Source organism: Ursus arctos, unplaced genomic scaffold (genome assembly GCF_023065955.2).
Source record: "Ursus arctos isolate Adak ecotype North America unplaced genomic scaffold, UrsArc2.0 scaffold_29, whole genome shotgun sequence".
Lineage (NCBI taxonomy): Eukaryota > Metazoa > Chordata > Mammalia > Carnivora > Ursidae > Ursus > Ursus arctos.
The window spans coordinates 32,944,565-32,966,671 of NW_026622974.1; the positions used below are offsets into that span (position 1 = coordinate 32,944,565).

General features: G+C 37.6%; 1 protein-coding gene across 14 annotated transcripts in view; it reads left to right on the forward strand.

The window, feature by feature from the left end:
* BCKDHB (branched chain keto acid dehydrogenase E1 subunit beta) overlaps positions 1-22,107 on the forward strand; it is a 580,561-nt gene that overhangs the window by 133,883 nt on the left and 424,571 nt on the right. For all 14 annotated transcript variants that reach the window (XR_008956183.1, XR_008956185.1, XR_008956187.1 and 11 more), the window contains exon 9: positions 15,529-15,615. Coding sequence is in view for 8 of the 14 variants with exons in the window: in XM_026507015.4 (XP_026362800.1) it covers positions 15,529-15,615 (87 nt within the window). In the remaining 6 variants the exon portion in view is untranslated. The remainder of the gene's footprint in view (positions 1-15,528; positions 15,616-22,107) is intronic.

Genomic DNA, 22,107 nt, shown 5'->3' on the forward strand with positions numbered 1-22,107 from the left:
TTTACTTCTAAAGGGGTTTGGTCTTAGCATTATTCTAGCTGAGAAGCATCAGAGAAGGGCCTCCGTGAGTGCAGTTTGCAGCGTACTGGCTGGGCTCGTGGGCCCTGGGAGAGCACACCCTCCGTCTCTGATGACTTCTACCTCCTGGGGTCGCATCAGGCCTGCCACTGGTGTTCCCTGCTGAAAGTGGATGGTGACCTGAAGCCTGCAGTTATATACTCTGCACTCAGCGAGGGCTTGCAATCTATTAGAGCCCAAGTGTTACCTTGGAAACCACTGAATTCAAATGAGATTCAATTTTGTTGAGGCATGACAATTTATTTGACCCTCAGAATTTGTATTGCTCACAAATGCTAGGGTCATCCTTCCTTGAGGACCGATTTCGCAATCTTCCCAATCTTCCAGTTCATGATAATTCGGCGACGACGATGATCATGACGATGATAATGGCAGGCAGCTACCGTTCCGTGAGCGCTGTCTGCGTGCCAGGCCTGTCGTGGATGCAATTGGTGGTTCTCGCAGCAACCTTGGAAGTAGGCAGTACGATCCCCGTTTTACAGATGAAAACCTGGGCTCAGAGAAGTTAAGTTACTTAAGCCACACAACTGGAACTAGAGAAGCTAGGTTTTGGTTTTAGTCTGGGTCTTTCTATGCCCCCTCATTCCACCTATGTGCATTTCACTGTCTATATGGTCTCTTTCAAAACTATGTTTTTTAGAGGATGGGAATATACACTAGGGACTACTATTCATGAATGAGACTTCTCTTTGGAGTTCTTTACATAAAAATGATTATCTGAAGATAGATGCCAGCTCTGTGATCTTGTTTTTGTTTTTGTGGGGTTTTTTTTTCTTTAGATTTTATTTATTTATTTGACAGAGACAGCGAGGGAGGGAACACAAGCAAGGGGAGTGTGAGAGGGAGAAGCAGGCTTCCTGCCGAGCAGGGAGCCCGATGTGGGGCTCCATCCCAGGACCCTGGGATCATGACCCGAGTGGAAGGCAGATGCTTAACTGACTGAGCCACCCAGGCACCCCTCCGTGATCTTGTTTTCTGTTTAACCTCTTATCTGTGGTTTTACAAAATAGTGCCGAAACAATCCAGTATTGAAGGTTGTGCAGATAACGTTTGTTAGTGTTTCTGAGCTCACCCCTTAATTTTATTCGAAGAACTGGTGGTCTTTAACATTTTTCAGATTGGATACTGGCTCTTAATGGCTGCAGCTTATTGAGAATTTGCATATTTATGTCTCAAATGTGTGTCTCCAGCCACCCTTCCCTCCCCACTGCCTTGCTCAGTGAGCAGGGTACCATGTTGCCCCAGGCCAGCGAGAATAGTGTGGGTCCAGTGTCAGTCCATGTGGAGCCAGCCTGTTGTGATCAGAATTACGGTTAGCTGTCCTGGTGGAAAGCGATACCCTCCCTTGCAGGAGGGTGGGACTGGGGAGCAATAACATTAAAGGTCATGTTAGTATTCCACCCTCGTGGAGGTCTCCTGGCTTCATTTGACGCTGTGGTTTAAAATATATGAACTTCAAGTAGTATAGATAAAAAAGTAGAAAAAGGAGTGCCTATAAACACAAGCACACATATTTTAGAGGTCATGCATTTCTTTATAATAGGTGTGAAAAAATGATTATTTTTCTTTAAGACAGATTTATGAGCGAGTTCTCGCAAGTTTTTTAGGACTCAGAAGAGTAACAAAACCCTAGTATGTTTCCTTTAATTTACTGGAAATAATTATAACATTAATCACCATTAGGACTAAGGGGCTAGTGTATAATAGATGCAAGAACAGCCGTTTCTATACCTAACAGAAATGAATTTATGATTAGTGAAGAACAAAACCCTTTATTTTTGAGCCTAAAATGTAGCAGGTAGGGGGTTGGTAACCTCTGGGAGGATGGCGGCGGGGATGGTAAGGTGGTAAATACCTGTCATGCTGAGCCCACGTCGTGAGTATGAGGAAAACTTCATCATTTAAATTTTGGACTCTCCAGTCCCTTTTCTGTATGGGTCCTGAAATAAGCCTGACTGTTTTCATGGTACCCCTTCATTCTCTTGCTCTGTTTCGGAATGCCGGCTGTGACATTGGTGCTTCCTCTTTCTACCTGTTCCTTTTAGCTAAGGCAGACACACCAACTTTAGCCGTTACTTTCACTGCTATTGGCCTGGCCCAGTTCCAGTATTGATGGCCAAAATTAATGATTTCCATTTTCAAAAACTGGTGGTGGTGGGTGGGGGAAGGTGGGGGTAATAAAGAATTTTACAGATTCCCTTTTATCTAGAGAACGTTTTCTAGAAAATTATATTTTTGATAGGAGAAAAAAGTTGTCATCTATGAAGGACTAATAAATGGCAACTGATTTTCATTCTTTCACTAGCATGGAAGCACGTTGGGGTTGTCGCGGTTAGGCGACGTAGGACCCTGGGTTACCGAGCGCATTGTAGGGAAGAGTTTCAGAGCTGTGGACTACTTTTGTTTTCTGCACATTTAAAATTTCAAGTGCTGTCATTGTCCACTTCTGATGTCATTTTGGAGCATATGGCAGGACTACTGAAAACTGAAAGTTACACGCTACCTTGGATAGCTTATTGTTTTCCTGGGTTTTAGAACCACGGGGTGAAGAAATGCCTCAGAAGTCTCCTTTTGAAACACTGGGTCTGCTCTGCTAAATGTACCGTTCAACGCAATGGATGTTTATCCTGGTAAATATCTGCAAAATGTTTGGTAAGGCCGGAATGGAAAGCTGCCTAATTCAGTGTATAATTTTGTGGGTAAAGATAACATGGCAGAAACTGCATCTTGACCTTTGGGGGAAAAAAAAAAGTGTTATGCTGCCAGAAGGATGTTTCCTTAAAGTATAGGTTGCAACTCTTAGGCAGAATCCGGGCTAGAGGCATATTTTGCTTGGCTTTCACAGTATTTAAAAAAAAAAAAAAAAAGAAGAAGAAGAAGAAAAAGATCTGACCACCTAAGTCGGAGGCTGTGTTCTCTGCTTCTCCACACTCCCCACCACTTGTTCTTGCCTTCGTTATGCACATTATTCCCCAGGGTCCTGAGACAATTGTTTTGTGTCTCTTGCCAAAAGAAAGCTATTGGTCGGCAGTTTCCGATGAATGCTGTGCCTTGAGGTTGCCATCAGCCTGGGAGGAAGAACCACCTTTCCTTCCTCCTGCTCCTTGCTCCTCTTGGCCTCAGTCCAGCTGGGACAATAGCTGGCCCCACGTGGACTTCGGGAAAGGGATAATGGAAGGAGAAGAGGAGGAAGCCTTGTCTGTGCTTCTCCAGCACTCCTTCTCAGACGTGCAAGGAGGGGAGGGAAGCTAGGGGAAGACTCCTCGCCACCATGCTGTGGCCAGGCCCTTGCTACTCACCTTGCTTTCCCTTGTGTTTGCTTCTTGCCCCTGTGTTTTTGGACCCTTGCATGGAATCCAGTGAATCCATTTTCATTCATGCAGCATATAGTTCTGAAGTCTGCCGAATGTGGAACGCTGTACCGGGCTGGTGGAGGGTAGTAGGGGAAGATACCCAGATCTGTTACCACTGGGAATTTAAATTTTATTTATTCTTACAGTTTTAGTTCCCATGTGAGAATTTCACATGTCATCTGTATCCATCACCCAACCATCCAGTCTCCTTAGAATTTTGATTCCTATCTCTTAGAGACTAGAACTTGTATTCTCTTGACAATACACCGTAGTTGCTTAACACTTTCTTCTGGCTCTGGAGTAGATTATTTTCAGAGGCATGCTTTTTCTTTGAATGATCACAATACTGTCTAGAATTTTTTTTGTTTCCATTAGGATCAATGGTTTACTCTGTGTTTTGCTTCCTTTACTGATTTTTGAACAGGGTGATATCATTTTGTCCAGACTCATTTGCCAGTAGCCAGAGTATGGGGTTTGCTTTTTTTGTTTTGTTTTGTTTTGAGATATTTTGCATGCTTTTTTCTTTTGTTTTTTAAATTTAAATTCAATTAGCCAACACATAGTACATCATAGTTTTTGATGTAGTGTTCAACGATTCATCAGTTGCGTAAACACCCAGTGCTCATCCCAACACGTGCCCTTTGATTCTGCTCTGTTTGTTTGCTTTCTCTAACGTCTAAGCCAAAAGGTAGGCCATGTAGTTCCCAGCCTGAACCCCCACAACAGGAGCTGTGTTCTAGGTCGGAGCTTCTCCTACACTCCAGTGTTTCTCTACCTGCTTCTCTTCCACTCTGAACAAGGGGTCATAAATTTGGGGGCCTGAAGAAGTTAGGCAGATGAAGCAAAATTATTAAGCCCTTGGTTTTAGACAGCATGCAATGTATGGTAACTGGAAGGCATTTAAATGCAGTTTTTCTAAAGTGCTTTGCCCTTTTAAACTGAGTTTACCCATGAGCCAAATATGGTATCGGAGTCCTTAGTGTGAGACCGTATTTCTAAAACAGTGTTTCTTAAACTTTTTTTGAGTTTTTTTGACCTAGTACATGCACGTGATTATTTTAAAACAGAAGTCCTGCAGTATTTGACAACGTTGAATTCTTTTCTGAGAATACATCATAGAACCGAGATTGCTTATTATAGGAATCTGAACATTAGGGTCTTTGATAAATAGATTCCCAAAGAGTTTCTCAAAAGATTTATGCTGTTTTACATTGCACAGGCAATGTGAGATTTTACTATAACCTTGCCAGAATTCAAATTTAAATTATTTTATGACTTTAATGGATGAGGTGCTATTTCATTCTTTTTTTTAACTTATTTTTTAAAATTATTAAAGCAATGGAACATTTTCATCAGTTAGTAATGATATTTTCTCTTGTAATGATTGTATTCATAAAGGGTAGAGTGAAATGACCAACTTATGATAAAGTAAGTCAACAAGTACAGAGTCTTCTTGGCTCACTCCTCAACAAAATGGCTTTATGATTCACAAGCTATTATAGGTATGTCTCACTTTTTGTGGTAAAACCTTACTCTATTTTATTAGTCCTTGTTAATAAGAAAAGTTGCAGAGCAGAGAATTGTAAATCAAACAGGAATGGATTGTTGATATTTTTCTGGCTTAAAAGGAAAGAAAATTTCAGAGTGCTTTCCCTGCAAGAAAGAAAAGAGGCTTAAATCTAGATATAAATTGATTTTTCAATATTGAGTTATATTTCTAGACAACTATTATACTGCATGTGACTTCTCACTAATATCCTATTAGCAATGGATTTTGATACTATAATTCTTACCTTGAGATATGTGTACCTCCCTCACCTTCTCTGTCGAATCAATGAGTGTTTTGTAGATAAATATTGCTATTTCTGCTAAATGGATTCTTTTCCTGACTCCACCTGTCATACAAATAGTTTCTCCCCATCCTCTTGGTTTTAATGAAAGTATAAAATTTATGTACTTTATCACTCTCTATGCCATCTTAGTTATATATATTAAAAAATATAAGTATAACTTTTGCTGAAATATCCTTGTTTTACTATACCACTCTTTTGAGTCATAAAAAAGACCCGAAAGATTTTAAGCCTTGCCCATGTATTATGAACTACACATGATTTTTGTTTCGTAATGGACTAAAAACCCATTTACTTCAACAAAATTGGACCAGGTTTTAGAAAATAAAAGCATTTATCCATGGTGATGCAGAATTGTAGCAGTGTTTATACTTTTGATCATTCCTTAGAGAAGTATTACCTTGGTAGACAACCAGCTGGCTTCAGGGAAAATTGTACCCTTGATACATGCTTAAAACAGCAGTATAAACATAACTGGCTGACAGTGCTGGTTTTGGTTAGGGTCACTTTCTTATTATTCATGGTATGCTGGGAGCACGGGGGATGATATCAGTTTCTACCCCATAGAACTCTTATGATGGCCAGACATAGTATTTCCCTCTGTTGTCAACACTTGAGAAAAATTTGCCAAGTGGAGACATCAATAGAAAAGGAGTGAAGATTAGTAATTGTGGTTTGTTTTAAGAAGAGAAAAATTCATTTTTTCAATGTTATTTTAGAAAAGATCTTAGGAGTTGAAATTTAAAATTCTTAAAAAAATTGTTTTTAACAAATGGAACATGATTTTTAATTCCAGTGTTCTTTAATTTCTTTCTTTCTTAAGTATGCTTTGTCCTAGGATATTGTGGCAACCCATATTACAGTCCTTTGGGACCTGGTTAACTCATCCTTGTTTCCCTAGTACTGGCACATGTGAGTGGCTCAATAAGTTGTTTTTGTCATGAACCAGTGACCTTTGGAATTCATACAACATTAAAAATTAATTGGGAAATTGCATATAATAAATAAGATGATGGTGATTTTCCTGGTTGCTACCAACATTTCAAACTTTCTTACCTGTCATTAGTTTATTTCCTAATTACTGGCAGAACAGGGAACAAAGACAGGAGGCCCAGTAGGTTCTCTATTATGTGACCAGACTCCATTGTTTTCTTGGGCAGTGGACTGCAGTACAGTTACTGCGTATAAGTTCCCTTTGTGATTCTGATTAGCTGATTTGCCATTGACATTTTCTCAGGAGAGGAAGGCCATTTTAGGTAATCAATCTGGGCAAGGATCTATGTGACATTAGTGATCTTAGGAAAAAAATGTCTTTGTGTTTGTTTCAGAACAGAGGATAGTCAGGAAACCAGATGTAGGCTTTTCCAAGAAAGAGGACATGGTGAACCGTTGAGTATGATTATATACTTTTCTACTTGGAATATTATATTATGAAGAGATTTTATTTCCAGTCCTCAAAGGGACCAATTTAGAAATTTGATGTGTAAGCATTTTTTTATTATGTTCAGTTAGCCAACATATAATACATCATTAGATGCATAAGCATTTTTAAAACTATTTTATCAACAACAAAAATCAAACAGGTTTATTAAAAAATCACTAGTGATGAAACATCACTAATTGTTAGGGAAAAACAAATCAAAACCACAGTGAGATACCACCCTATAGCCATTAGGATGACTACTATAAAAAACAAGACCAAAAAACAAAATAACAAATGTTGTGAGGATGTAGAGAAATTGGAACCCCTGTGCCTTGGTGGTGGGCGTGTGACATGGTGCAAATGCCTTGGAAACTGATACGACAGTTCCTCAAAAAGCTTAACATAGTGTTACCATGTGATCAGCAGTCCCACTTCTGGGTGTATACCTAACAGAAGTGACGGCAGCGACTTGAATAGGTATTTCTACACCCATGTTCATAGCAGCATTTTCACAATAGCCAAAATGTGGAAGTAGTTCACGTGCCCGAGAGATGAATGGATGTACAGAATGTGGTGTATGTATACAGTGGAATATTATTCAGCCTTAAAGGGGGAGATTTTGACAAATGCTACAACATGGATGAACAGACCGTATGCTAAGTGAAATAAGGCAGTCATAAAAGGACAAATATTATATGATTCCACTTCTATGAGGTTTCTACAATAGAGAGACAGAAAGTAAATGCTAGTCGCCAGGGCCCAGGGGGAGGGGAGGAGTGGGGGCTTCTTGTTTAATGGGCACGGAGTTTCAGTTGGGGAAGGTGAAAAAGTTCTGTAGGTGGATAGTGCTGACCATCATGCCAACAATTCGAATGTGCTTAATGCCATAGAGCTGTTCAGTTAAAAATGACTAAAATGGCAAAACAAACAAAGCTATCTGTGGAATTTGCAGTCAGCCCATAATCATAACCTAGGTGCTAAAGGTAAGTTATATGTGAATTATCAACACCCCCCCACCACATGCTGACAAAGCATTACTACCTGAGTGAAGGCAAACTACCTGAATTATAATCAGTGTAGTGGAATGGTATTGCCAATGGTTTTCACTGTTGGGTCAGGTTCTAGATTTGCCAAGTAGTATGTAGGAGCTCTTGTACTCCCACTTTTTCTTTTCTTTTCTTTTCTTTTTTGGATCTATTTTTTTTTATTATGTTCAATTAGCCAACATACAGTACATCATTATTTTTTTATGTAGTGTTCAGCGATTCATTATTTGCGTATAATACCCAGTCGTCATCGCAACACGTTCACTCCTTAATACCCATCACCCGGTTACCCCATCCCCCCACCCCTTCCCTCTGTAACCCTCAGTTTAGTTCCCAGAGTCCAGAGTCTCTCATGGTTTGTCTCTCTCTTTGATTTCTTCCCATTCAGTTTTCCCTCCCTTCCCCTGTGGTCCTCGGTGCTATTCCTTATGTTCCACATATGAGTGAAACCGTATGATAATTGTCTTTCTCTGCTTGACTGATTTCACTTAGCATAATCCCCTCCAGTTCTGTCCATGTTGATGCAGGTGGTGTGTATTCATCCTTTCTGATGGCTGAGTAATATCCCATTGCATGTATGAACCACATCTTTATCCATTTATCTGTTGAAGGGCATCTCGGCTCCTTCCATAATTTAGCTATTGTGGACATTGCTGCTATGAACATAATCATGTTTATAGTAAAGCTTTAGTTGTGGTGCTTCTGAATGCTTCTGCCGTTGCAAACTCCAAAGAAAAAGTCTGCTAGAACTCAGGATGGTTCTGAGAATATAAGATGTAGAACATACAACACCCTGACTGTGTTTCCAAAAGTACAGCTTGGCTTTGTGATAGTTCTTGTGAACAGTTTTCTTAAATTCTACAACCTGGAAGGCAACAATATTCATATCCAAATGAAACACTCCTTCTTTTCATGAACAGAAATGGCTAAGAGTTGCAGGGGAGATGGGGTACGAGTTTATGGAAATATTCTAAATCCTGCGGAGAAACGATAGGGCTGTGATAGAATGGACACAGGAAAACAGCTGGAGAAGTGGCTGCTTCAATCCCTGAAAAATTGTTTGGGCACAAAAACATGTTGACACCTATAGATGCCGTGTTTTGCCTGATGCTTGAGCTAATGGAGGAAATGAAAAAAATCTTTTAAGATGCATTTATTTACATATTTACTCATGGCTTAAAAATGTCCACCCATCCAGGACACTACCTTTATCATCATGATGACATAACCTTTTATCACTAGAGAAAGAACATTTATGTTCAGTACCAGGAAAAGGAAATATTCTGTTCATGTTTGTGTTGCGAGCATATATTTAAAAGAGATGTACATAAAAACAGAAACATGTTTTGAACTGCTCACTCCTTATTCTAAAACCAATCTGGATTAGAAAAAAATAAGTGGAAAGAGTCGACCTAGGGGAGTCCTTTATTAGAATCAGAACAGTGATCAGACCTCAGTTTTTAGGACTTCTCTTTCAATGCGTCCTATAACCCTATTCAGTTTCTCCTAAGAGCTTAAAGGCATCAAAAAAATTGGAGGCTTGTTAATGATTCATTTAAATCACTGTGTCTGTATGCTTCTTTTTAAAAAATCAACATTGAGAACACTTATTGAGCCCACATCCACAACCATATACGAGGTATTGTGGTTCGGAATACTTGACACTTTCTGAATTTTGTGTTTTAGAATGAGTTAGAGCCTGCTGGGAGAGATAGTACAGACACCCCCACCCTGCTCTCCAAGAAAAAAGAATATTCCCCAGAACAAAGAAACAAAAAGATGCTTAAGTATTTTTCCAAACTGTTTTGTTTTACTAATGTATATATACACCTGTCCCAAAATAATAAAATGAGCATAATTGGCTCAATCTAATGCATATTTGTCCTACGTTGTGTTCTGCAATAGACATCAATATAAACAGTCCCCATGTTCAAATTTGTGATTTTGAGTGCGGTTGGGAGGGCTAATCAGACAGATGTACACAGGGCTGTCCTACAGGGCAAATTCCTAGTGCTCCTGAGAGAGACATAGCAGTAAGTGCTGCCTTGACCCTAGTACTTGACCCTTGCCCTTGTGCCCTGGTTTTATGTTTCACAGAATTTCCTTGTGTTGTTGGCTCTTTCAAATTCTGTTAGGAAGTGGTCGCTAGAATGTATATGATGTGACATGAAAAAGGGGACCAGGGAGAAGGCATTGTATGAGATGGGGTCTTGAGGGAGGGATAGAATGCCTGCCAATTTGGAGAAGGAAGTCAGAGGTGGGAAAGCATGGGTCCCGTTCACAGAGTAGCGATTGGCCTGACATGACCCGAGTCTGGAGGGACTCTAAGGAAACAAGGCAGAAAGGTAAGGTTGGTTGATATAAACACGTTTATCTGACATGGTTTGAAATAATTTCAGAGAGATGTCCACTTTTAATGTTTGCAAAAGTAGTTTGCCCTAGACTCTTCAGTGTTTGAGCTTTGATTATTACAAATAATTCAGGCAGGAATGAACTAGTGAGGATGTCCGGAATTTTCCCAGACATTTCATGCCTTTGTTAGTATGACTTGCTCATTTTTTTCCTGTTGATTTTACTCCGTTCTCCATGCTCTGCTTGCTCCCTTACCTACTTTTTTCCACATGGGTGATAAAGCTCCTAGGATTTAGTTTTTCTCCATTCATTCCACTTTCCTACAATAGCAAAATATTTGTAACCCCATCACTAATGTTCTTGCCAAAATGGACTTTTCCGAACTTTCTCTGGAGTTCATGACTGTTCTTTCTCTTTCAGCATTGGTATTTCTCCAGTCGAGTATCAGTCCGTGGTCTGTGCATGAAGATCATGCTGATTAATAATAGTTGCTGGGCATATTATAATACATTTGCTAGCCTGTGATTAATTGTGAAGTTTTTCTGGCTAACTTTTCCAATGCATTTGGCTACTAAACAAGAAAACATTTCAAAAACTGTAATCCATTTGCAATGATATTTGAAGATAATTTAAATCATGTTCTTAATGATTCTGGAGTGTCTAAATATTGATTAATACGGTCTTGGTTAATGAAACACAGGTGTATGATTTTACTATTACTTTTGCTTGTATGTATTTATAAACTTTATTTCAAAAGGCAAAGGCCAGCTTTGATGCTTCTTTTGTTTTTCATTAGCTTTATATTCAGATAGAAAATGTTTAAAAGGACTGTAGATGGCCTATCCAAGGTGCTATTTTCCTCCTTTATCTTGTCAGCAGTCAGAATAGGCTGCTGAACTTCTTGTTGGTCAGGGTGAAGTGCTCTATAGGAGAAAGTCTTGTCATGGAGTTTTGAGTAAGAAATAAATATATCAACATACATATTTTGCTTTTCGAATGTCAGTGTTACACGTTCAGGCATATGCAAGCCTAATGGTCTGCCTGTCTGTATCATTTTCTCCTGCAATGACAGCTTAACAGTTTTCCTGGTTGGATCGTGTTAAAATCTTTAAAGGCTACATTCACTAAAACATATGTCCAATGTTTGGGCAGCCAAAAATCTGTGCAGTCATTTTAACGGAATAAAACTTAGCAATTTGCTCTTACCACGGATATCTTATTGTGAAATCTACATTAAAATATCCTCAGTTTGGAGTCTATTATTTCATATTTAAATTGTTTTGGGATGGGCTGAAGTATACTTTTGCCCTAACTTAAAAATGGAGCTTGCTAAGAAAGCAGTCAGTAGCTTCAGTAAATCACAGGAGGACATACTTAATATAATGAAATTATTTTATGGTAGGTTTTTACCTGATTAGCTTTTCTTGAGCGTCTTCCCTATTCTGAGCGTTGTACTAGATACCCCACGTAGATAACTTGAAGTGATAGCCACTTGCAAGGACACCTGGGTAGAAGATGGATAATGGGAAAAAGTCCCGGAGCGGCCAGACCAGGAACAAGGCATTGGCAGCATCCCGTCGGAACAGGGGGGTCTTGGTCAGTCTGTGATTGGCAAAGTTGCCCCGTGTTCCTTATTGAAATTTTGATAGTGGAGGGATGGCTAACTGAAATAGTGAGAAAGTGAGACTCCACGAGAGAAACGCAGGGCCGACCAGTGCTAACTGCCTTATAGCAGCCACAGTGGGTTTCACTCCTAGCCTTCCAGAATTGCTTTTAAAGTTTTCTTGACGAATCTTCTGGAGCCGTTGTAGGAAACAAAGCCCTTTTGTTTCGTGGTAGGGGATGCGGAGAGCGGTTGTGCACAGTCCTAGTCTTTAATTGGCTTCGCTTTCCCTCGTGCCCTTTGTTGCCTCCAACTCACTGGGACTCCGTCTGCCCGAGGCCAGAATCCTGGAGCAGGTCTTAGTGGCACCAAGTTGAAGAAGCAGATACTGGAAAATCCAGCCTTACCTGATCTTTCCTGGCTCTGATAGGTTCAGCTTTTCATATTGAAAAGTTGTTTAAATCCTCTTAAATTTTTTTTTCAAGTGGTGAAATAGGTTTATCTCAGAAGAAAACTTGAAACTTAAAATAATTTCTGCTAAAGAAAATGAATTTTAAAGTAGTATTTTTATCTTTAGTTATTTTAAAAAGGTTAACGGCTGTCCCCGTTTAAAAGGCACCATTGTTAATTTTTACTAAATGCCTCAAAATGCTAAATTTGGCTAGCAGCATAGCCTGTCTGTTGTGTATCATAGTGCCTAAGTGTGTGAAAGTTAAATGCCTGTTAAAGTTGACCAAAAACATGTAATTTAATCAGAATATCTAATCGAATCACAAAGAATAGAGTAAAACTGTCTATAATTTTCTAGATTTGCGATGATCTCATTATCATAATACTAACAAAGTGTTAATAATTTCCAAAGGAGTATAGAAAATAAGCAATCTTCAGAAATTCTAGTAAGTTAAAATTGTGAATAAGAAAGCACATACCGAGTTGAAATTCATTGTATCTTACAAAATTATTGTATTTATAGACTCAGTCATTAATGATATATGCTAATTCTTCGATGATCTGACTCGCAAAATATCACTGTTACTTCTTAATTTGGGCATTTTTCAGAATTTTGTTGTAATTTTATTTTACATGTTTTAATACTTTTCTGATACTAGAGTCGACTTTAAAAAGCAAAAATGAAATTTAAGTGCTTTCCAAATTAAATGAAGTAACCGATCTGAAATGCTCAGCTCACAGCCCAGCACACAGCAACTTCTGGAACAGCCAGTTGTTGATGGCGATCGTGATTTCTGACTCCTCTCTTCGTGCCGCACTGCCTCTCTCTGGTTTGTGTACCCTAACAATTCCATAAACTCGCGGTGTTACTGCTTTTCATTGTGTCTACCCTTTAGCTCTTGGCGTTTTAGAAATTTGGAATTTCTTCTGCACCCGTCAGCATAACCCTGATCCAAGCACACCCAGGTACATAACACACACAGGGAGGCGTTGAGGAGCTTCCTGGTCTCTGATCCTAACAGCGTATTGACCGTGTTGTCTAGGATCCAGCAGTTGAAGGGCCAAGAGGTGAGCTGGTCCTAATCCTGCCTGGCGCACAGTCCACGGAGACTGGCGGGGCAAGACTGACTCCCTGTGTTTTCAGTGTGCTTACGTGCTGCTGGGGCTTGGGACCTTAGGGTTCTCTGGTACTGGAAGCTACTCCTTTAGTACTAGGAAAAACAAAACAAAGCATGGTTAGGTTTTTTGAGGAGATTATGACTACAATACAATGTGTACTTGTAATTCAAAAGCTTTACGTTTACGTAATATTGACTTATTGGGAATACTTGCAATAATATAAAAATACTTTTTACATAGTCTTTTCCCAACAATACCCTCACGGTCACTCCTCAGGAGAAATAGGTTTTGGTAGTTTGGAATGAATTCTGCCAGACTATTTACACGTTGGCTCAGGACGTACAGCTATGTATGTTGGTGTCCCCACTGCTGTGGTGGGTTTTTTGGTTTTTTGGTTTTTTTTTGTTGTTGTTCTTTTGTTTTTTTTTGTAAAAATGAGATTCTATTGTTCTGCAGTTTGCTCATTTTATCAGTTCATTAACCATAGGCATCTTTCCCTGTCCTTAGTCTTTTTTAGTGGCTGCGTATTATCCAACTGTATGGCTGTGTCTCAGTTTATCTAGCCTTTCTCCTGCTGAAGGACACTCGGGAGGTCTCTGGATTTCATCATGTTGCGTGAACTCCGAGGGTTGGAAGCTTTTGTCCTGGCTACATCTGTGCCTCGTTCCCCCACTATTTTAATGATATCTCTTCCCTGGTTGCTTATTGGCCCTCAGGGATCATTCTGAAGGTTGTCATTCGATCTTGAATGGGACTCCGCTCAAATAAAAAATACCAATTCTGTTGTGTGGAGGTTTAAGGTAACAGTAGCATTTTTATAGAAGTTTCTCATTTCTACCTCCCAGGACTTTAAGATGCACCCTCTAGCTGGGATGGATTTTAGTGACATCATCCTTGGGCACTTAGACATTGGCAGACTTTTGGGTTTCAGAGATAAGAAAGGTTTAGTGGTTAAATCTGTTTTTTTAACTGGTAGTCCATTAGGTCAGGACTTCTTTTAGTGAGTACTTTGAGAACACATTTGGGTTTTTATCGTGATTGTGGACTCTTTTTGTCTCTGTATATTTCTAACCAGGTGCATTAAAATTTAATTTGTGACTTTTGTAAATGGCATAATTAATCATAGTCATAAAATCCAAATACCAGTATGCCAAGGTTAGCATTTCACTGGGGGTGGGGATGGTATTCATTAAGGTGTTCATAAAATTTTATGTTCTTAAGTCACTATTTACTCAGGAGATACAATAACTTATTTTTATCATGGCTACTGGCCATATCTTGGAGTTTAACATCTGTTCCTTTTAAGATTTTAAACCCTAATTTCTTAGAATGAAGGCAGTCTTTTAATTTATATACGCATATTTGCTTGGAAGATCTTATATTCACAAAAGATTAATGTATAATTTAAGAAAGCTGGTATCAAATTATTAGACATGTAGCAGAGACATTACCCCTGCTCTTTGGTAACATGTTAATTCTTCAACATATTTGAAGCAGTAACTTGCTGTTGATTTTAATATTTTTTACCTTCCAACACAGCTGGCATCCTGCTATGATATCATAAGCTGTTCTTTTTGATTTATTATTGTACAGAGTCTATCACCCTGGGTGAACAACCACACTGGGCCAGTATTGAGAGTACGTCTTTTTGTTTGTGACATTTGCTAGGTTAAAATGGAGTTTTAATGCACATGAACAAAGACGGTTGTAACCCTTGTACTTTTGCAGTGATTTCTTCCTGCTAGGTTTCCTCGAATATCTAGTAGCTTGAGCTTTTCCTGCGTTACAGCTTTTACGTGCTATTTTCATGTGTCCCTTCTCCACAAAACAATATTTCCCAAAGCTGTTTGTTTATATGCAAATGCACCCGAAAATGAACCCAAAAAAGCACTTTCATTCTTAAGGTAATATGAAGAAAAAATGATTTGGAGATTAAAAAGGTGAAAAACAGTCATTTAGTTTGTTAACACAGAAGTATTTTTATAAAAGAATGCCTTTTAAGGGCAGAATTGTAAATCTCATTTTTCTTTTGTAGTAGGATTATAAACTATATTGAAAAATATTGTAACCGTGCAAATATCAAATAACTGTGCAGTGACAGAGAGTTACAACTTATTTGGCATAAAACTGTATTACTAATTTTTAATTATCTATTGGATTGAAATACATTAGTTTTATTCCTTAATCAAAGCTGCCATCATATACTTGAAAATATGTATTCTCTTCAACATCAGATTTTCCTTTTCTCTTTCAGTCTGTGATCAAAACAGGGCGACTGCTTATCAGTCATGAGGCTCCCTTGACAGGCGGCTTTGCGTCGGAGATCAGCTCCACAGTTCAGGTAGAGTAACTTTTTGGCACTGGTTTTAACGTTTGTGCAATTATACTTGTCTATTCCAAGAAAAAGGTTACTTATCACAATATATAAAAATATGCACTTTTTGGAAATGCACGTTTTCCATTCGACTCCACTGTCCTTTAGTTAATGGTCTAATTACATCTTCTAGAAAAGAAATCTTGAAGTAATAAAAGCTGAAAATCCCTTTTTAGGAAGAAGAAAGTTGGAAATGAGTTTACAAAACTGATGTTAGTTATGTTTGCTGGGAGAACAGGAAGCGAAAACTTTTAAATCTGAGTGTGGTATTTCTCTTTTGTTAAAACTTAAACTTACTATGCAATATGTTGATCTTAGATTTTCACATCCTTCACCTTAACAAAATGCATCTGTCAAAAGCCAATAATGTAAATTTAATAAATAATTTCAAAATCAATAAGTGATTTTATTAGTTAAATTAATAATCAAATTATATTATGCTATGCTATTGGTCATGCTTTAGAAATGGTTTAAAACCTTATTTTTAAAAGGTAGAAACTGCTGCAAATAAGGGGAAAAAATCCCACATACTGCTTTATGAAGGATTTTTGTTTAAAACTTTTTTTTAAATTTCTATCACAGATAAGAATAAGATGATTTAAATGAGTTTCATTTTTCCTAATATTTTAAATTAAAAATTCAATAACAATTTTAAATGTAAAGTATATACATTTTAAATTCAGAATATCTTTGTAGTTTGCAAACATTTCACTTCTCTTTACTGGTGTTAAGATGATTCTATTGTTAAGATACATGTTAAGTTGAGAATTTCTTCAAGAGTATATGGTTTAAAAATTTGATATAAGATTATGATATATGAGTAATGATAAGTTTTTATAAGTTAAACTTTTAACCAGTTAACAATGATTTCTACCAATAAATTATCTTTAAGTGCAAATTGACAGCATTTTAAATATTTTAAAATTAGATGAAGCAGATTTAAACATAAATGTTTTTAAAACTAGATCAATATAATCCCTAATTTATAGTAAAAAAAATTATACAGTTATTTTTGTACATTATTTATATTGTCACCAACAAAATTAAGAAAAGCAAATATTTGAGTTTTGCAGAGTTTTTTAAATTTATTATATAAATTAAAATTTGAAGCATATTACTTATCATTATATAACATGAGTGCCTGGTATTTATTTTGCATTTTATTCATTGAGTAGCATAAGGTACTGACTTTGTAAAAAAAACAAAAAACAAAAAATGGGGGTCATGGGAACAAATCACTCTCACACCAAGTTGCTATTTCAAGTCAGGGGCAAAACTGGAAAAAGAAACTGGAATTTTCTGACTCCTAGTTAATATGTAGTCCACTAAATCATTTGAAATGATAGTGACTCGGTAAGAGAATTTTGATCTGATAGCCTTACTCATTCTGCTCCCTGAATGCTGTTTTGTTATCTCAAAAATTTCATTTGCATTTAAATGTAAAAAGAAAACAAGTAGAAACATAGAATTAGAAATTATAGCTCGTCCTCCTGGGAAGTCGGCTTCCTCTGAGTGTGCCTGAGCTGGGTCTCCTTACATCACTAGTCAACTGCAGTGGGGTGTAATGTATTTTTCAGACTGGAAAAGAATTAGAAAGATCATCTAATTTAGTATCTATCGGTCTTGAATAGTATGTGGACTTGTGTTAACAGAAAAATATCAGGCTTCAAGAATACGTTTGTGAATTTCAGTTTGAGGAACACCCTATTAGAGTTAAGCACAGTCATTACAAAAAGCTCACACGAACAAGATCATAACCACTGGGTTAAAATCAGATCCTGAAATTATGTGATAATGACCGGTGGTAACAGTTGTGAACGAGATTATCCAAAATATAATTATATTTATATCATACTGTGAAGACACCTTGTAACCCTCTCCGACTTCCAAGAATATGCCCATAGGTGTCTGGAGGCTACAGCCTGACAAATCGTGACCTAATCTGACCCTGTTCCTTTTACACATTAGCGCCGTTGTCCAGAGTGTGTTTGACTCACCCAGCTTCAAAGGACCGCGGAAGATCTGGAGCTCGGACAGGAGTCTTGAGTAAATGTTGAGTTTGCGCATATGCGTTCTTTATTCAAAGTTCCCCCGAGCCCCAAGAGGAAAATAGAAGTTTTAAATTTATTATAAAATGTTATGCGTTCCATGTTAAAAATCATTCAACCAACTAACTATAAAATGAATTAAGGCAATAATGTAGAGGGACCTACATTTGATGTTTTGGGGGATTAGTATTTGGATTTATTAGTATGAGGATGAATTTAAAAATACTCACAGGTGTTCCTGCTTAAGTAACGTATGGAAAATGGATTTTAATAAAATCAACACAGTATCCCCAAATGTTTGCCTATTGTGGCTTTTATGTATTGATAAGAGAGGGGGGAAAAGACACCTTGAGAGATTTTTTTTCCTTTTTCGGTAATAATGTTTGCGCATAACTCAGGGTAATCTGAAGAATAAAATCTGCTTTTCAGTCATTATTTCATGCACAGATTCAGCTAAATGTGTGTCCAACATTGAGCATCTTTTTTATGGAAGGCCTCGTTCCCTGTTATAAGTGAGACCTTGATCCCATCCCCAGCTCCTTGGATTGTTTACACTGAAATTACTTACGTGTGAGGTGCAGTTGCTTTCACCACTTGGAATGATTCATATTTCTATATTTCTTTTTGTTGTATAAACTACAATGTAAGATTTAAAAAAAGATAGAACAGTGTTAAGATATTGAAAGCCAATCTTCTGGGACAGCTGGGAAAAGGTACACAGAGAACATTGTCTTGGAAAACAAGCTTGAAATTATGGATGAGAATGATCTAGAAACTGATTAAAATACTGAGTTATTCTCATTGTTGTATCAATGAATGTAAATTTTGTGTAAAAATGAGCACACGCCAAAAAGTCTGCTCCACAAGCACTATTTTGTGGAAGATCTCTGGTGGTTCTTCAAAAGGTCATGGTTAATTGGACAAAAAATTGCTTTTAATATCACAATATTTTAAGAGAATGATGATTCACAATAAAACTACTGTTTTTAAATACATTCGAATCTGAGAGCACCATTTTCAGTTTCCCTTAAATTTTAAATTATTATGCATATTAAACATGAAAATATTGAAGACAAGAAGGCACTGTAGGGAGTATTCTTTTAAATTTATGGTTGGTATTTTCAGATAGAAAAATTGTATCATGCTATATGAGATTGAATATCAGTAGAACATTTTTCTGCTAGGTACAGGAAGTATTGCTGGCGTTACTATTGTTTTTTTTTTTTTAGTTGTATGGATAAAATATGAAAAGAATGAATATGAAGTGTATTCATACTTTATTTACATAACTTTTCAATTTATGGCAGATGGCTCTTCCATTATACAAGGAATTCGCTGTCCACATCTTGTTTGTTTATGCCCTTTGTCTCTTTTTCATAAAGCCATTTGTTTTATTAAAAAGAAACCTCATTGTTAACAGACTTAGTTCGAAGTCATGTTAAACTCACAGAAGTGATTAAACATAACATTTTTGAAACGGATTTGTCAATAGCTTCTTCATGAAATTTATATGAATGCTTACAGAAATCAAAACCAATGCATCGAATCTAAGAACTGCTTTGCATTCCTATTGGATTGAATTTGGAAGTTAACTGGGAGGCAGAACAAACTGAGGTCTGGTATATTTGGCCCCCCACCCCTGGGGAAGATTTCTTGGTCGGTCATCCAAAGCTTCACTGTCTCTTCCCATCTAATTTTACATTCCCATCTGTTCTCACTTTGGGGGTGAGGGAACTTTTTCCTTCTTTCATTTGACACACACTGAAAGTTGGAGATAGGCTGCTTCTAGGGAGTTATGCATTCCATCGTGCACCCTGACTTGTAGAAAAGTGCAAAGACAACAGAGTAGTTCATTGACCTCATTGTGTAGTTTGAGCAAAGACTTCGTTGCTTCAGAAAATTATATAAATTAATTATATGTGATGTTTGTATTCCTCAGCTTTATGTAACCACAGGTTTAAAAAAATCATTACCGTGCAAAAAGAAATGTGTGAACCTCATCCATTTTAATATTCCTCTAATTAATTTATAATATATGCTCTAGAATGCAATGTTCAAAATAGGCATTATTTATTTAAATATTAAGGCCAAATAATATGTGGTATTTAGCAGCTTTAAATAGTATAATTTCTTTAAGCCTTGGAGAAACCAACCTTTATTATTAATTTCGAACACATTCCCATAATGATGAAATAAATCTTGACTCTGATAGGCTTGTGATAAAAAAAAAATGTTTGGTTTTTTTTTTTTTTTCCTCTGGATTCAATGCTTAAGAAGAGCGCCAAAAATTTTAGGGATTGGGGTTGGCTTAAAGGTTTGAATTTTTTTTTTTTTTAACACATGGAAGCAATAAGTCTGCAATAAAGAGTCCAATTGGAGCGGATGGTAAGTTTCCATACCATTGTTCCATCCTTTCTGTGCGGTCTCTTTTCCTAGAATAAGAACTCAGAAACTGTGTGTGCTGACATATATTTTTAAGGTAATCATATTCTAATACTTTGAGAGGATTTTTATAGGGTTTACACAAATCACTGTGTAAATGGAAACTTTTATAATTTTCAAGTAAAGGAGTTTTGCTTTTCTTACCATTTCATGTTCGAAAGGATTCTACAGAAAGAATTTTAAAAATAAACTTCTATTCCTACCAAATTTACCAGCACTCTGCTTAAAAACGTCAGTCTGAAGGAGAGGGAGAAACTCCTAAATGGTCTTGCGTTTTTATCATTGTGGAAAATGTTTAATTAAAATGATGATGTTGTAAAGTCAGAGTCATCGGAGAAAGCTCTCCGAGTCGTGACTTGATGAATAGTTTACTGCGATTTTATAATCTTAATTTTTTTAAATTAATTTTTAAAAATCAACAATGCAAGGCATTTGCCAACAACAACAGATGTAACAAGCAGGGGAAGTGTAGTTCTATGTGAAAATCTAGTTAGGTGGATCCAGAATATCAGAAAAGCAGTATAACATAGAGTGTTCAAATAGAGCATGGCTTCTTTTTAAATGGAATTTTGCCTGGAAGCCTGTTTAGTGTTCATCAAGCAGTGTCGATGGCCACAGATAGGAGCCAAAGAGTAAGTCGCTCCAGGGATGCATCGTGGGGTTGCTGCATCACTGTTTGTGGTCTGTGCTTCCATCCAGGTTGCACTCTGGTGGTCCTCCTCCTTGCCTGGATCATGCCACTGTCTCTTTCTCCTTTGCTCAGTCATGTAATTGTGGCCGGGCTGCTACCTTCAGCCCTCATCTCCCCATTCTTTCTTGGGCAACCCCAATCATTTGCATGGCTGTTCTTAAAAGTTTCAAATTTAAAATCTTCAGGACTTACTCTGCCTATGGAGCATTAGACTCAAAATTTCAACTTCATGCAAGTTTTGGTAGTGATAAGAAATTTGTATGAGAAAATGGTGTATGTGAAAGGATTTTTCACATGAGACATTGAGAAAAGGTGGACATTAACACATGGATATCTGCCGGTTTCTGGAAATCAGCTTATCTCAAAATGAACTCTATTTTTCCTCAACTCTTCCTGACCTTTTTTTTTTAATTTTAAAAACATTTTTAAAGACTTTATTTGTCAGAGAGAGGGAGAGAGAGAGAGCGAGCACAAGCAGGGGGAGAGGCAGGCAGAGGGAGAAGCAGGCTTCCCGCTGAGTAAGCAGCCCGACATGGGACTTGATCCCACGACCCTGGGATCATGACCTGAGCTGAAGGCAGATGTTTAACCAACTGAGCCACCCAGACATCCCTTTCTGTGCTTTTTAAATTGTCTCCCTGCTTATCTCTACCCCCTCAGCCTCTCATATCTTATCAAATTACTATTCACCGTTTCCTTAAAACACATCAAATTTTGTCCGTCCTCTGTTTGAATACCGCTGCTAGGTCTTCTTGGGCTGTAGAAATAAGATCTTAATGTTGGCATTAAAGATCTTCATCTGCCCAAACCAGAGTTTCTGCTATTACTTTTTACATCTTTTTATGACTTCAGTGTGCTGTCCTACCGGCCATTTCTTGAATGATAATTAATTCCTGCAACCAAACTTTACTGAGTGCTCTGCACACAGCCTCAATTTGGGCATTTCAGTCACAAAATGGAGCTCTTGTTTTAGTGACACAAATTTAGTAGCAAAAATAGATGCTAAACAGATAGTTCTACAATGTACATGCTTGGATAGAGAAATATTCTGAGGACTGTGGGATATAAAAACAACTTGATCACCTAACCCGCAGGTCAGCTGAGTTAACTCTTGGAGGAGGTGTATGACCCTGTGGTGAAGGTGGGTTGTGATTCTAGGCAGGAGGAATAAGGAGGCAGGAAAAGGAATTGATTTTCTAGTGACTTCTAGTGGTTTGGTTCTGGCTGAAGAGTAGTAGATGAGGCCGTAGCACCAGGTAAGGATGAATAAGTTGGTAG